At 38.0% G+C, this 15318-nt stretch overlaps 1 protein-coding gene across 1 annotated transcript in view; it reads right to left on the reverse strand.

Moving 5' to 3' along the window:
- Pard3b (par-3 family cell polarity regulator beta) overlaps positions 1-15318 on the reverse strand; it is a 993468-nt gene that overhangs the window by 353965 nt on the left and 624185 nt on the right. Inside the window, exon 16 of the mRNA XM_028891309.2 lies at positions 9504-9548. Within this exon, the coding sequence (XP_028747142.1) occupies positions 9504-9548 (45 nt within the window). The remainder of the gene's footprint in view (positions 1-9503; positions 9549-15318) is intronic.

Genomic DNA, 15318 nt, shown 5'->3' on the forward strand with positions numbered 1-15318 from the left:
CATTTATAGTACATAAACATTTTTGAGACAGAGTCTGACTATGTATTCCAGGCTAGCCTTAAACACATGGCAATTCTTTGGCCTCTGCCTTGAGTACTAGGATCACATGAATATGCCTCCACACCCAGCTTAAAACATACGTTTTCAGTTGCCTTTCTGTTTTTTTTTTTTTTTTTTTTTTTTTTTCAGTGACTTATCTCCCAATTCCTTCATGCATTAGCTGTTACCTATGTGTTTCTGATTACCTTGGACAGTCAGTTTGCCAACCCTACAAAGTCAGCATGGTCTACTGATTTCACATCAGAAAATGGGCACCATAAGCATCCTTAGGTTTCTCATGCTTTCTACGGACATCCTCATCCACACTCCAGGAGAACCTGTCCTCCTTGCAATCTAGGCTCACTCTCCCAAAGCACCTGCTACAGGACTACTGTCTTAACCCTACACCTCTATCAACAGCCTCTTTCCTGCTTCTTCTTCTCTCTCAAACACCTTTCTCTGAACTCATAGACACAGCTTAGAGTGTTTAATTAATGGAACGTGAAGTAAACCAACAAAAACCAAGTTTTCCTATATTCCCTAGATACACCTCTATTTTCTCTTAACCTTTTAGAAAGATCATATATTTTTCTCTGAACTTTCTAGAAAGATCACCTAAGCCTTGTCTATCCTATTCATTGTGGTGATATTTTGTTTGTGCTCTAACAAATAAAGCTTGCCTGGAGATCAGAGGGCAGAGCTAGCCACTAGTTAACCATAGAGGTCAGGCAGTGGTGGCACATACCTGTAATCCCAGCACTTGGGAGGAGGAAACGGGAAGTGATATGTCTGGGCAGAGAGAGGAAGTGATAAGGTGAAGTGGAGACAGGAGCTCAGCCCCCTTTCTGGTACTTTCTTGTATGCTCAATTCCTCCTCTACCCCCCTTCCCCCGCCCCTGCCCTCAGTCTACTGAAACTACAGCTAAAGACACCTTTCGATTTGTATGTATAGTGAAACATTTAGCATTTTCCTGCCTGGGGACCACTCTGCAAATTCTTTGTTTTTGTTTTTGCATGTATGTTCAATGTGTGTGTGTGTCTTTGAATGTGTGAAGGTAATACATGTTGTGGATGTGGATATGTGTGTTTTCATGTGTGGGCCACAGGTTGACCTTGAGTATCTTCCTCCATCTCTCTCCACCTTATTTTCTGAGGTAGTGTCTCTCCCAGTACCCCCAAACTTGTTGTTTAGTTTGCTCTAGAGTACCCTTATCTTGGCCTCTGAAGGACTAGGATTTCTGGTTCAGCTTAAATGCAGGCTGCCATGCCCATGTGGCTTTTCCCTGAGTTCTAAGGTGATCAAATCTGGTTCTCATGTTTGCATGACAAGCACTTCATACACTGAGCCAACTTCCCAACACTAATTCTCCATCTCCTCTTTCATCAGACAAAGAAGGCCATGAGAAAGAAGGGCCCATTCCGGTCACCATGGAGTCTTAGGGGGAGCTGAACCTTTTCTCTCTTCACCAGACAAGTTAGGACCAGTCCTCTCGGTGACTTGCAGAGCCATCTACACAAACCAGGCCCATCACTCCATCCACTTTGCCCCGTGAAGATGTGGAGATCCTCGCCTGTCTTCTCTGTGCCGAGAGGCTTGCACCACCCTCTAACTTCAGTGTGGCTCACTCTCTGACCGTCTCCTCCATCGCACACTTGTCTTCTTGAGCCTCTCCAGGGCGGTTAAATTGCTCTTCAATTTCAATCTCATCTCTGAAATTCTCCAGCCTCTTGGTCTTAATTGAAGTCTAGCTGGCCACTCAGGATCTTGCTTCCCTCTAGCGCTCCCAAATCAGGTTTCTCACTTCAACTGTGGCGACTGGCGTCAGGAGGAGGCACCACTTCTTCCTTTCTTCTCATTTCTGCTTTCTGTGCGCTGTTCCTCTGCCGTTGTGTACAAAACATCTCCTTCACAGACCTTTTCAGATTGCCGCACTCCGTCTGTTCCTGCTTATCTTGCTTCCTCTCTCTCCAGGCACTTAACAGAAGTCTCTAGAGTATAACTTATGGATTTATTTCTTTTTCTCAACCAGCTCTATCTTGTTACCCTTGTTGTCAAAGGTGCATACACTGGAAACTCCTGATCCACAGAAGATTACAGGCACCTAAATGATACACGGTCCTAACTCATGGGTTGATGTTAAACCCACGCTCTGTGTGGCTGAGATCAGAAAGGGCCACACTGTCTGCACATACATGATTAACATGCCAACATTGGCTTTTGGTTTTCTTATGCAACATAGTGAAGCAACATCTGACTGGCAATGTCCACAAGCACACCAAATCTGTTTCGCTCATCTACTAGGTTTATTTTTATATAAAGGTACATCCCAAGTCATCATTACCTAAATGTATCTATCTCTCTTCTTTCCAGTTCTAATCACTTACATATACGTTCTTGTAATTATATTTTCCTTATTAGTTTTTTCAAGGCTCTACAGCCACCAGAATACAAAATGATCATCTTTTCTTCCTTTAATCTGTGCAGAGCAGGTATGATGAAATTAGATACACCTTTGCCTTCTCTCTTGACTGGAACTTTATAACTTCCCCCTTTGCACTCTGTCTATTCAGAATTGCCTAATATTTCTTGTATATGCCTTGATGCTTCACATTTGCAGATTCCTCAATGAGTTGGCTCATTGACCTTTTCTAAGTCTTGATGTCATCTTTAGCCTCCCCAGTCTCCTATGGAAACATAACCATTCCCAAACCTCACAGCCATTCTCCATGCCAAAGACACCAAGTGCTACCTCCCCTGTGAGATTTTTGTACTGCCCTCTTCAGTGAGAATGTACTAAACTGATATCTCATAGGTGTTTACACATAGTGATTATTTTTCTAAGGCAGAATGATGTCTTACTTCCCTTGATATTTCTAGCACAGAAAGAAGAATGACAATGTCCCTCATAGGTTCATGTTCTGCACACTGGGCCCCCAGTTGGTGGTGCTGTTTGGGGAGGTTATGGACCCTTTAGGGCAGTGTTTCTCAATCAGTGGGTTGTGACCCCTTTGGTGACCCTTTCACAGGGATTGCCTAAGATGTTTATATTATGATTCATAACAGTAGCAAAATTACACTTATGAAGTAGCAATAAAATAATTTTATGGTTGTGAGTCACCACAACATGAACTGTATTAAAGCATTGTAGCATTAGGAAGTTGAAAACCACTGCTCTAGGAGGTACACCTTTGCTGGAAAAAGTATGTCACTAGGGATGGGCTTTGAGAGTTTGTAGCCTGGCCTCACTTTCTTCTTGTTCTCTCTGCTTCCCGTGTGTGGATGTGATGTGATCAGCCAGCTTCCTGCTCCTGCTTAAGCCATGCCTTTCCTGTTACTATGGACTCTAGCCCTCTAAGAACCACAATCCAAAATAAAGTCTTGTATTCTTAACTTACTTTTGGTCATGGTGCTTATTATAGCAACAGAGAGTAAGTAATACAGAGATTTGTAATATACATGAAGAGGAGCAAAATAACTTATTTTGAAATTTAATTTGAAAGAATATCTATATTTACTTATGAAATTTAAAAGAGATACACAAACCTGCTTTATATTTGAATCTTATAAAAAAGGACTGGTTGGGTATATTTGTTTCTAATTGTGTTTGATTCATCAAATTTTAGAGATCGCAGCATTCAGTAATCTTTTACAGCATAGAGAATGCCAAGGCTGCTTCCTAATCAAGTTTGTACATGATATATGAATGTTGCTAATTTTCTAATGATAATATCCTAATCCTTTTGAAAAGTAAGCCAAAGCTGGAGACAGAGGGAATGTATATGTGCTGTGAAATAATCCCTCTGTGCACTATAAATATGTATTGCTCTCATTGCTAATAAAAAGCTGATTGGCCAATAGCTGGGCAGGAAGTGATTGGGTGAGACAGCCTGAGACAGACAGAATACTGGGATGAGGAAGGGTGGAGTCAGAGGAGTCTTGAACAGAAGCAGAGGGAGCAGGAGATGAACATGCCATGATAATAAAGGTACAGGCAAATGGCAGAGCATGAATAAGGAATATGGGTTAATTTAAAATGTAAGAATTAGCTAGTAACAAGCCTGAGCTATTGGCCAAGCATTTGTAATTAATATTAAGACTCTGAGTGATTATTTTGGCAATGGCCGCTGAGACACAGAAAAATTCCACCTACATAAATGTTTCTCATATCAAATGCTACATTTAACCAATATAACACATGGCAAAGTATTGCAAGGTAAACAGATATCTATGTTGTGTTTTATTAACTAATTGATGAGGAAAGAATCAAGACTCAAACCCACTAACCACTAACACTGAATTTTGATTTCTTCATCCACAGAACCCTCAAAGAGTCATGGATAGCAGCAACCCAACTAGAACACTCAAATATGAAAAATGGCTAGTGGTTTGACATATCATTATTAAAATAATACATTTTAATTTTGATTTTCTAAAGAAGTGGAAACAAAGACAAACTTATGAAATTTCACTGAGTAAAATTTCCTTATAATGAAGTTACTGTCTAAATTCATCTTTCCTTTAAAAGCTTTTTATTGTTACTTTTTGTTTGAAACAAGGTGTCACATGTAGCTCAAGTTGGCCTGAAACTTACATCTAGTCAAGGCTGGATCTGAACTCATCTCTTCTAACCACTATCTCCTGAGTGCTGAGATTATAGGCATGCACCAACATACCCATCTTAAAAGCTCTAATCTTTTACAAAGTTTCAGGAACTTCTTAGGCCACATTTGAAAAATACATACATTTGAGGATTATACACATTGCACTTAGAACAGAAAGGAAGGTGTGCCAAAGTAACAACTCCATATTAATTTCTGAGTTTTGTGACAAGAACGCATATCATAGACTCTTCAATATAATCTATAATCAATGCACACATAATTTATCTTTCCTATAACTATTAACTTGACCCACTCATTCGTATACATACAGACTTTCATATTTCATGAGGAGAAATAAAGGCAAAATGAGCACATTTCAATGTCACTCATCTTCATGAGATTATCAGAGTCTAGAATATGTGTTCCTTTTTTAATTAGCCAAGTTTACAAAAGGGGAATACAGATGTTTCAGATATGTGTGTTGGTCATGTGTTCCCAAAGAATGGGATGTAAGGATCTATATTTTCCAATATTCTCAGTTCTTAGGGCCATAGGGTACGAGGAACATTCTAGCAAAACATGAGTTTGCCCTGAGCACAATATGTAGGTTCATTCCCTAAGCCCACAGTGACCAACTGGGAGATCAGGTTTAAATGCCCTGAGGTTCTATTTCTACATCAATCAACCGTGTCAGCCATCAGCTAAATGTCATGGCTGCAAGGCTCCTGTTATGCAGAAATCCACCTTGGTTGCTAATAAGTATATTTTCCTTAATGGATAAACTGGATTCAAAGAAGGTCTGTACTTACTGCCCACCATTACTTTCCACAGATTTGCCTGTTTTACAGCTATATAGACAGGTATTTTAGAATATAAGAAATTAAAACAGAAATCGGAAAGCTTTTTAGTCCATTTTGCTAATTAATATGTCAGAGCTCGTAAAGAAGAAGTCCCTGGCTTTCTCAGTACTGCATCATCTTAAAGAGCTGGGTCAGCACAGATCCCTGCAGACAGTCAATACATATTAAAACAGCTCCAAGCAGTAAATCAAAACAACAGAAAAAGAAGATGACACAGTAGGGAAAAAAAGGAAGCAAAATTTATAATCCCCTTCGTACTGAATACAAGAGGAACACTGAACTAACGATTGAAGTTCAGTATATAGACAGGGAAATTAAGGAAGAAGTATCACAGATATCCTTTATCACTTTTAGTATATTCAATAATAAAGCGAAAACTTTAAACATCAAGCACCAAGTTGATTCCATTTTCTCTGGACTCTAAGGTCCTTCAGAACATGGAAGTCATCTTAAAATTGGTTATCCAATACCAAGTGACCAGCACTAAAAACATATATGTATAGGTAACATTATAAAAACTGAGTGGATTGTAGTTATGTTTCTAAGAACACACACACATACTTTTACTCACTTATATAAACAATTAAAGAAAATGGGGCCATGAACTTGAGAGAGCAAGGGAGAGGAAATGGAAGAGGTTAATGATGTAATAGTATCTTAATCTCAAAAAATAAAAAAAGTAATAAATTAGTTTTCTTGTTTAAATACATTTTTTTCTGTCTTACATTTCTAGGGTATGAATTTTGTTCAATTAGTACATTGGGAAAGATGTTAAAATATTTTTCAAGGCTCACTAAAACTTGTGCTGTTTTCTTAAAGGAACTAAACAAAGGGTATTTTATTTCTAACTTTTCTGGGTGGGTTTTACCATTCTGTAGACATAAAGACCTCCCTTGCATGGAGAAGATCCCACAAGATTACAGACTTCCCTGAGGTAATAGGACGAAATGAATTCCCCCCAAAGGAAAGCTCATGCAGTGAGCAGGTTGTTATGGGAATCTCAAGAATAATGTGTTGATTCCAGAAGGGGTGAAGGGAACCACCATTGTGAGCCAAAAATTATTGAAAGATTTATCTTACCTGGGCCTTTGATATAATTTTATCCCTGAGGCATCAACCACTTAAAGATTAAGCCAAGGAAAAGGTGCCAAAAATCTTGTCACACAATTGGGATGCGCCCAAGCCAGACCAGCAGATGGAACTTGGCATACAGTGGCTCTCTACTCACTAAGAAGCTGACTCAGAAGATAGCTCAACTCAAATGAATTTATTAAATGTTGAATATCTCCCAAATAAGATGGATGGTAGACTTAAGTCAGCATATACAATTTAATTTACTTTAACTTCCTGATAGTCTTGGATAATGTTAAAACTGTCCACATTTCTGGAATTAAAGAGAAAGCTACTCTTCTTAGCCAAAAGGATGCTGATATATTACTTAAGTATTCCAAAGACATGATTTGGGGAAGGAAAAATCGTATTTCAAGAAAACTTCAAGGGATCACTTGAATATTGCCAGATGTATGATCCTGGTCCCTTACAAGGCAAAATATAGCCTGACAATTTATGGCTACAGAGAACCCATATAAGTTTGACGTTGCAGATTTATTATCTATCTATATCTATCTATCTATCTATCTATCTATCTATCTATCTATCTATCTTGTCTATCATTCTATATTTTGTCAATTATCTGTCTAGCTACATATAATCTATTTATTTGCTGTAAAGTTTTCATACGATTTAACTTAAAGAAGTTGTCAGAATTAAAGGAACCCTGAATCCTTTGTTGCCTTCATATCACCACCACCTCCATCACCAACTTCCCATGAGAAATTCCTCAGATTAGTGGTTCTCAACCTTCCTATTGTTGCGACCCTTTAACATAGTTCCTCCAGTTGTGGTGACCCCCAACCATAAAATTATTTTTGTTGCTACTTCATCACTGTAATTTTGCTAAAGTTTTTAACTGTAATGTAAATATCTGATATGCAGGATATTTGATAAGCATGTGACCCCCATGAAAGGGTTGTTCAACGCCCAGAAGGGTTGCAACCCACAGGTTGAGAACCACAGCTCTACATGAATACAGAATACATGCGGAAGTTGAGTTTTTACATGAGAGATGAATGTTTGAAGAAAATCATATTTAAGGTTAACTTTCAAAACACATACGTAAAAACTTTAGGGGGTACATTCTTGGAGCATATCCATTTATAAACTGAGTCACATATTTTTCTCTAATGATGCTCTGTATTTTCTCGCAAGTATCTCATGTTGTATAGGATGCACTGGTTCACTGTAACATATCAGTATATAATTAAAGATTTTGTTTATTCTTCTTCATTTTATGTCATGCTTGCTCTAAAGTTGTCAGATATCTTACTTGCCTTAATCTTTAAGTGGTTGATGCCTCAGAGGCCCAGGTAAGATGTAGTTGATGTTTTTTCACATTTACATGGAGACAATGGATGTTCAACAATAAACTCTGATGCAGTGATTATGTAGAAGGTCTCAAGATATAAGAACAATGACTGTTGGGGTGACTATGTATTAGTAACAAATCTTTCTGTGATTTACTATATTTTAACATTATGTTTCATATAATATAAGGCTTGCTGGTACTATTTCTATCTGAGGTAAAGCTGCCATGCAGAATTTTATAAGATATCTATCTGCCAGCTATGAATCCTGCCAATTTTGATTTCTCAAAATCTGTAAGGTCATTATTTCAAGTTTTGTAGAGTAGTTCTTCATAAATATTTATATCACATTAGATAAAAGTCAACATTTAAATTTAACTAAAATATTATAGCAATAAGCTAAGATGATATTCTCAGCTTAAAAGAGTGACAGTCACTTTTGATTACCAGCAAAGGGTGATTTTTTTTTTTTTGAAAACTAAGATTAAAATAAGATTGGAATTTTTGGAAATAGCCACAAAACTTATTATTTGCTCATTTACACAAACCCAGTTTATAAACATTCTTAATGGGAAGAATGGAAGGGGGAACCTAAGGATTATGAAGCAGGTGTTTCCTGCTGCAGTCATTAGAAAATCTAAAAAAGGAGAAAGAAAAAAACCCCATAATCTTGCCCTGGAACATGACAAAGTTAATGAGGCATCAATGCCACTTCCTACTGGAAAGGTAATTGGTGTACAGACACAGCAATGGGAAGAATTCTTTGTTTCAGCACAGGAGGAATGCCAACCATAGGCCCTCTGCAGAGTGGCCTGTCCGAGTCAAATGGGTTTCTCTACACCATGAGACACCCCTAGAGGTAGGAGATAACTGCAGGATTTGCTATCTTAGTAACTTTATGCATTTGCAAATAGTAGGCATAGATGATATGGAGGATCCCGAGGGAAGAACAGAATGGAAGAGAAAGCCAGTTACAAGAACAGAAGAGAAAGGAAGCCACTAAGAGGAGAAAGGAAGGCTTGGGATTGATACACAAGGTGCCTCATTGGGGTAGAGTAAGACCTGGACGACCCTCAGAGGGAACAACATGGGGTTAATTCAGGAGGAGGAAGAGGGATAATATAGCCATCTCTGGCACAATCCCTTCTGATGACAGGCAACATTAGTATTTTTTTTTTTTTAATTTTTTTCCTGAGAAATGACCGCATCTTCCTTCGATATTCTCTGTCTCCCAATTTTAATGGGAAAGTCATGAAGGAAAATTTTACAAACTTTCTTATGTTTTCCTTTTCAATGTTTTTGTTTCTTGAAAGTGTTCGTCTAGGGTGTAGGTTTAAGGTTTTTGGTTTTATGATGATTATTTTGGAAACCTTTCGTCTCTTGAACATTTTGAGTCAGCATGCATTATGCCATTATGCACACAGCCAAGCGATAATTCATCTTTGTGGAAGACAGAGACAACTCATGTATTAATTAGAAAGCCTTTCACTGGCTGGTGCCTAGAAACAGGGTCCAAATGCTACTAAAACACAGCCAGCGATTTCCAGGAAGAGAAAGCCGGTTACAAGGAATTTCTTACCCGATCTGCGATCAGCCAGTGACTGAGCTTTGCTTTCATCTGGCACTGAGGAGAAGAAATAAAAGAGAGGAGGATTAGACCTGCCTGTAAATCAGCATTTTATAACCATAAATTAATATAGATTCATAACAAATTAAATCTTTTACTGACAAAGATTTGAGGGTTTTTTTTTTCTTCCCACCTATCCTGGGGTGCCTCAATTTTATCCACAGACTTTTTATAGTCAACTATGAAGAGCTATGTTTATTAGGCCTTCTATGAATGTAACACTTATAAAACATTTTCAGACCTTGCAGTTCTTTTAACTGGGTTCTTTCTTTGATGTCTTTTAGGGAAGAACTAAATTCAAGGTCCTTGGGATATATACTAGATAATAAAGCTCCTTTAGCATTAAAGCAATATATATGTACATATTCAAGTCAAGACTCAAGGACAGTCTTCTATATCTGGTTAAAATAGAGAGGGGGAAAAAAGGAAAGATTTTTATGAAGAAAGGACAAAAATTTATAATAATATTCAACAAAGTAGACATTAGGTCACAAAGGATGGACTTATACAGATGAAAAACAAATATAGTGAACACCATGATCGCCCCTGATTTCAGTCTAGACAGTTTCCTGAAGACTGTGCAGAAAGGGGACATGGAAGAATCCATTGGTGTCCCTTGTAATAAAGGTATTATATATGTGTGTGTGTGTGTGTGTGTATATATTATATATATATATATATATATGTGTGTTGTTTTGTGTTATATGTATATATATATATATATACCATATATGATAGTCAGTGAAGTCAATGTATATGGAGTTTGTAAAGCACGGAACCATCTTACTAATTTTTTTATGATATGTTCAGAGCCCCCCCCCATGTCCCTATGACTTAGAAAACCAATACTGAATAGAAAGAAAACAGCATTTGACCTTCACACAGACATGGAAACGATGCCCACTCCCAACCATTGCCGTGGCGAGTTTCATAGTTCAGGAGTTCACTTAGAAATAATGACAGCTCGTACCTCAACCATGTGGAACAATTAGGGCAAGATTTAGACAGATCTCAAGAAATGGGAGAAAAAAAAACTCTTGAAAGGCACAGGTTAGTAAAGCTTAAAAACATAGAAAAAAGTCATATGTATGGCCTAGTAGCTAAATTTTAAAATGAGTTTGTTAGTAAAACTTTCCCTCAAAGATCTCTCTAGGACTGAGTGACAGCACAGGTGAATTTTATCAAATACTGAAATAAATAATATGGATTCTATAATTCCCTACTAGAAAAAAAGCATAGAGAAAGGATTCCCACTGTGTCACATAGGGTTATTGTAAAACTGATATTAATACCAGAAAAAAAAGACAGTATGTGAAAACCACTAATCAATATGTCCTCTGGACACAGACATAGAATTCCTAAACAATGCTCTGTGGATAACCACATCAGTATCCAAGCACTGCTGTCCCTTCATCCGCCATTTACCAATGTCCATGCCCGTCTATAAGCCTCTGGTACCCAAGGACTGAAAACCAGGTGAGGCAGAATGTGAAAACCAGGAAGACCGCCTCTGTCTTCCCTAATGAGCCTGTCTCTCCCCTCTGCCCAGAACAGTCATATTTAACTGACCCGGTCACCACACATAATCAGACCCCCCACCCCCCCACCCACCCCCACCCCGCCATCCTTTCTTGGCTATTTCTTTATGTTGGAATTAAAAGCACTGCTTGCCTACAGTTATCCTGTTCTCAACTGTCTAAGGGTCTTGTTAGACTTTTGGTAGCATGCATAGTTGGGTGGTAAGTCACACAGTACTTATCAGGCACTGATGGCCAAGTTCTTCCCTTGTTGTGTCTAAAAATACATACAGTTGGATCTACAGTATAAGTAGAAAAATAGCCCAAATCAACTCTGCTGATAACTAAAAATAACAACAGTAGCCAGTATTGCTGAGCGCTTGTAACATACAGGTTCTATGTTATGTATTTTACATCCATTTAATTATTTTAACCTTCCGAACAATCTGGGAAACAAGTACTACATTCAAGTCTCGGTGGCCTGCATCTCATCAGCTGAAGGAGCAGAGATTAAAAGAGTCTTAGCTGCTCCTTGGTCTCTGTGACAGTCACAGAAGGTTTGCTAGCTGAGGGATTTTAAGAACAAACAATGGCACAAATTAAATACAGGGAAACATTTAAACAATGATATATTAGAAAAATCAGCATTCTTCTTATTTGAATTTACAACATTAGACAGAGATCTGGGCCAGGTATGGAGTGCATGCTTGGAATCCTAGAACTTTGGAGGTGGAGGGAGGGTTATCTGGACAAGTTTAAGGCTGTCAAAAAACTATTTTTGCAGACTAATATAAATGATGTTGGCTGTAATTCTGATTAGCATGTTTGGAAATTAAAAGTTCAAATGTATTCAATCCAAACTATTTCTTCTCACCTAACATATGAAAAGTATTCTTGAGAGTTAGGAACCTGGTTTGGAAGCCTTGACAAGTTTTGTTCCATTATTAAAAGTTTTAGCGTTATTTTGATAAGTATCTTAGGAGTCATTTTAACTTTCTTCGCTTCAATTTCACTACTGTGAATGAGTGAAATGTTGGTATTTCACAGACTTGTGGTGTTGATGGCAGAGGTAGTACATGCTAAGGGCTTGGAAAATCACATGTTAACACATACAATACCTTAGCTATGGTCATCATCCCTGAGACACTAAAGAGAAAGGCACAACAACGTGCCTGGTGATAACTGACAGATGCCAGCGTTACCAGGTTTAAAATGCCTACACTCTTTTTTAACTCCTACTTTCCCGTGTGAAGAATGGGGATAGGAGCAGCACACGGGAATTGAGAGGAGATAAAATGAAGAAAATTATGAAAAATGCCTCAGCCCAGATCCAGGTGAGCAGTCTCTGTGCTTAAACCTTTTGATAGTGGAAGCAGTCAGAGTGCTGATGGATGAATTTGGTCCTGATGGTGCTGACAACTATACTTCCTCAGGACCATAAAGAAATACAGAGAGAATCAGTGAGGACATATCACACCTTAGCAGGGCACTGGATGCTTTCGTGTGCTATCCAAAAGACAAACAGCCACTGTGGACACTCCTCCTCAGGGCATCTGACTACAGCTCACTTTGCTTTGGAAGATGTAGATGTGCATGGAAAACACAGTTGAGTGAAGGGTCTTACCTCACACAGCCTTTCCAAGAATGGGGTTTCCAGGCAGGCAAAGCTTTCGATGCTGCCTTGCTTCTGTCTTGTGGTTTGCTTTTTTTTTTTTTTTTTTTTTTTTTAATCTAAGTATTGCAAATTTCCTAGTCACATCAGGTTTTTCAAGGAACTTCTTAACTTTTTGGCTGAATAATGTCTATTATCCCTAGGAGGAATACTTATCATTATTTTAATAATTGACAAGTTGAAATTCTTTAGAACACTAAAATAAACTATTTCTTTTTAAAGTATGGAAAATCCAGATGGGTGATAGGCATAAAAATTAGGGGTCTTTCTCCCAAATATTCTCTGACACAGATGTCTATCTTTAGGACCAGTGACAAATGAACAAACATAATGAAAAAGAGAGGGAGCAGTAACGACTTAATTAATAGAGCACATTTTATTTAAAAGGTTAAATTTGGAACAATCATCTTTTATGCACATGCTTAGTGCTGGGAAGCAATTTAAATAACAGTGGCAAATGAGAAAATGAGGTAAAATTACACACACCACCAATTTTTTAAATGGCAAGTATTATAATTAATACCCAACTTCCTTTATAACCCACATCACCTTAGAGCAACTATTAGTTATCTCTTGGGGCTGGTGCTTAAATGTGGTTGTTTCATTGCATTATATTGAGATAGTGCAGTGACTGAAATGGTCGGAACATGGCTCATGGCAGCTCTGTACTGTCGAATGGAAGGCTTGTATAAGAAACTGAAAACTGTGTGTGTGTGTCTCCTGAGGAAGGCCTGAGACAGCAAGGAACCCAAAGCATCAAGGAAGCGCGTTGGTGTGGGAAGGGCCTGGAGGTTTTCCATTCTTGTTCTGATGGAAGATGGCTTGACTTTCCTCCCTTTATAAAGTTTCTGGAGTTCATCACATTCTCTTCATTTTTACACAAGGACTGCGACAATTTGTTCTTGGGTATAGTCAAGGAATATTCTAGCAATTGAAGAGATATGAATGAAATGTTGAGTTCTTCTGAAGATGGCGTTTGGAGGCATTCCTATTACAGCCACTGTTTTCACTACAGGCATTACTAAAGGCTCAGAGATAACCAGACGTTGTCCCTTTCCAAGTTTCTCTGGCTGTAGTTAGCTAATGGGATTTCTGTACTAGCCTCCTGTTTCCTGACATTCAACACACAATTGATGAACACTATTTGGCTTCATTGCCACAGGTGCTTAATAAAGAGGACAATGTTTGGTCTGGATGTTTGTTAATTTCCTGGTGTGTCCTCTGACTCCCCAGGAGGACTCGCATGAGGAACTGAGCAGTGATGATTGCCCATGTTTCTAATTCGTAAGTCTTTGAAGCTAAGGAGAACTGCCCAGCCGCCGAGAACACTTTTTTTTTTTTTAAAGCAATAACAGACTCTAATTTTCTTTTCACTTAATTTCAACCAGGTTCATTGTTAGAATTCAGAGAAAGAAAATACGGAAGGGAAAACATCTATGATCAAGATGGCACTCTGCAAACTTGTTAGCAGCAGACATTAAAGTACATGTAATACACTCGCATGTTGGCTCCCAGCAGGATGCATTTTTATTAATACGGGGCTTGCTTAAAGTGTTTTATTCCTTTGTCAAGCCTTCCGACACACTTCAAATGCCTTCTCACTAGGGGAAAACAATCCCCTTGCTTATTGATAGCATTTGACACGCATTCTATAACATAAGTGACTATTAGGGACTTCACTTGCTTAATAAAAATTTGCAGAACAGTGGCAGATTTGGTAAGTTAATGGGCCCATATGCTCTTCTTACGCTGACAGGATATGGTATATTGCTAACATGCACAAATCTCTTCAGATAAAAATTGCCATCAGCTACACTTATTCTTTTTGAGAATGCCAACACTATGTCATGAATGGAAATATGCAAATGTGTTCAAATTCCCACTCCTTCATATGCAGATACTTTGAGGCAAAAGAGGCACTCAAAAATATGATGCGAAGCTTGCTTTTTATATAGATAGCCTGATTTCACTTTTTTATCTTAATATCTTTAACATAATTGAGACAACAATCCTGAAGTTGGTGTCTGCCATAGTGAAGATCTCTCTTCAAATGAGGCTATAAATACTACTCTTTAGATCATTTTCTAGAGTAGCAAGTAATTCCTTAGTGGTTAATAAATTTGTTTCCAAGGGTTGTCCCTTCAGAACTTAAAATTGATGTAATTGCCAATATTAGGAATCAATTTTCCTCTCCTTTAGCAGATCAATTTTTGTGCCAGTGATGGATTTCCAGAACTTCTAAGGAATGTAAACCTGATTCTAGTTGTAAATTAAGTTCCCTTCTCAGAAACCATGAACTATTACTGCCTTAATTTATAGTGTTTTCTCATGTCAGTGACCATTTGGCATATCGCTTCTCTGTACAGACTTTTCTAAGTTTTCAGCACTTTGGATTTTTAATGTGTTGAAAAGTTACTACATTTTCTGAAACACACACATTATACATACACATAGTACACATGCATACACACACATACATACACATATACAAGCACACAGTACATACATACAAAAACATACACAGACACATGCACGTATATAAACACACAATACACATACAACCACATACACATGCAAC

This window comes from Peromyscus leucopus, chromosome 13 (assembly GCF_004664715.2).
Source record: "Peromyscus leucopus breed LL Stock chromosome 13, UCI_PerLeu_2.1, whole genome shotgun sequence".
Taxonomy (NCBI): domain Eukaryota; kingdom Metazoa; phylum Chordata; class Mammalia; order Rodentia; family Cricetidae; genus Peromyscus; species Peromyscus leucopus.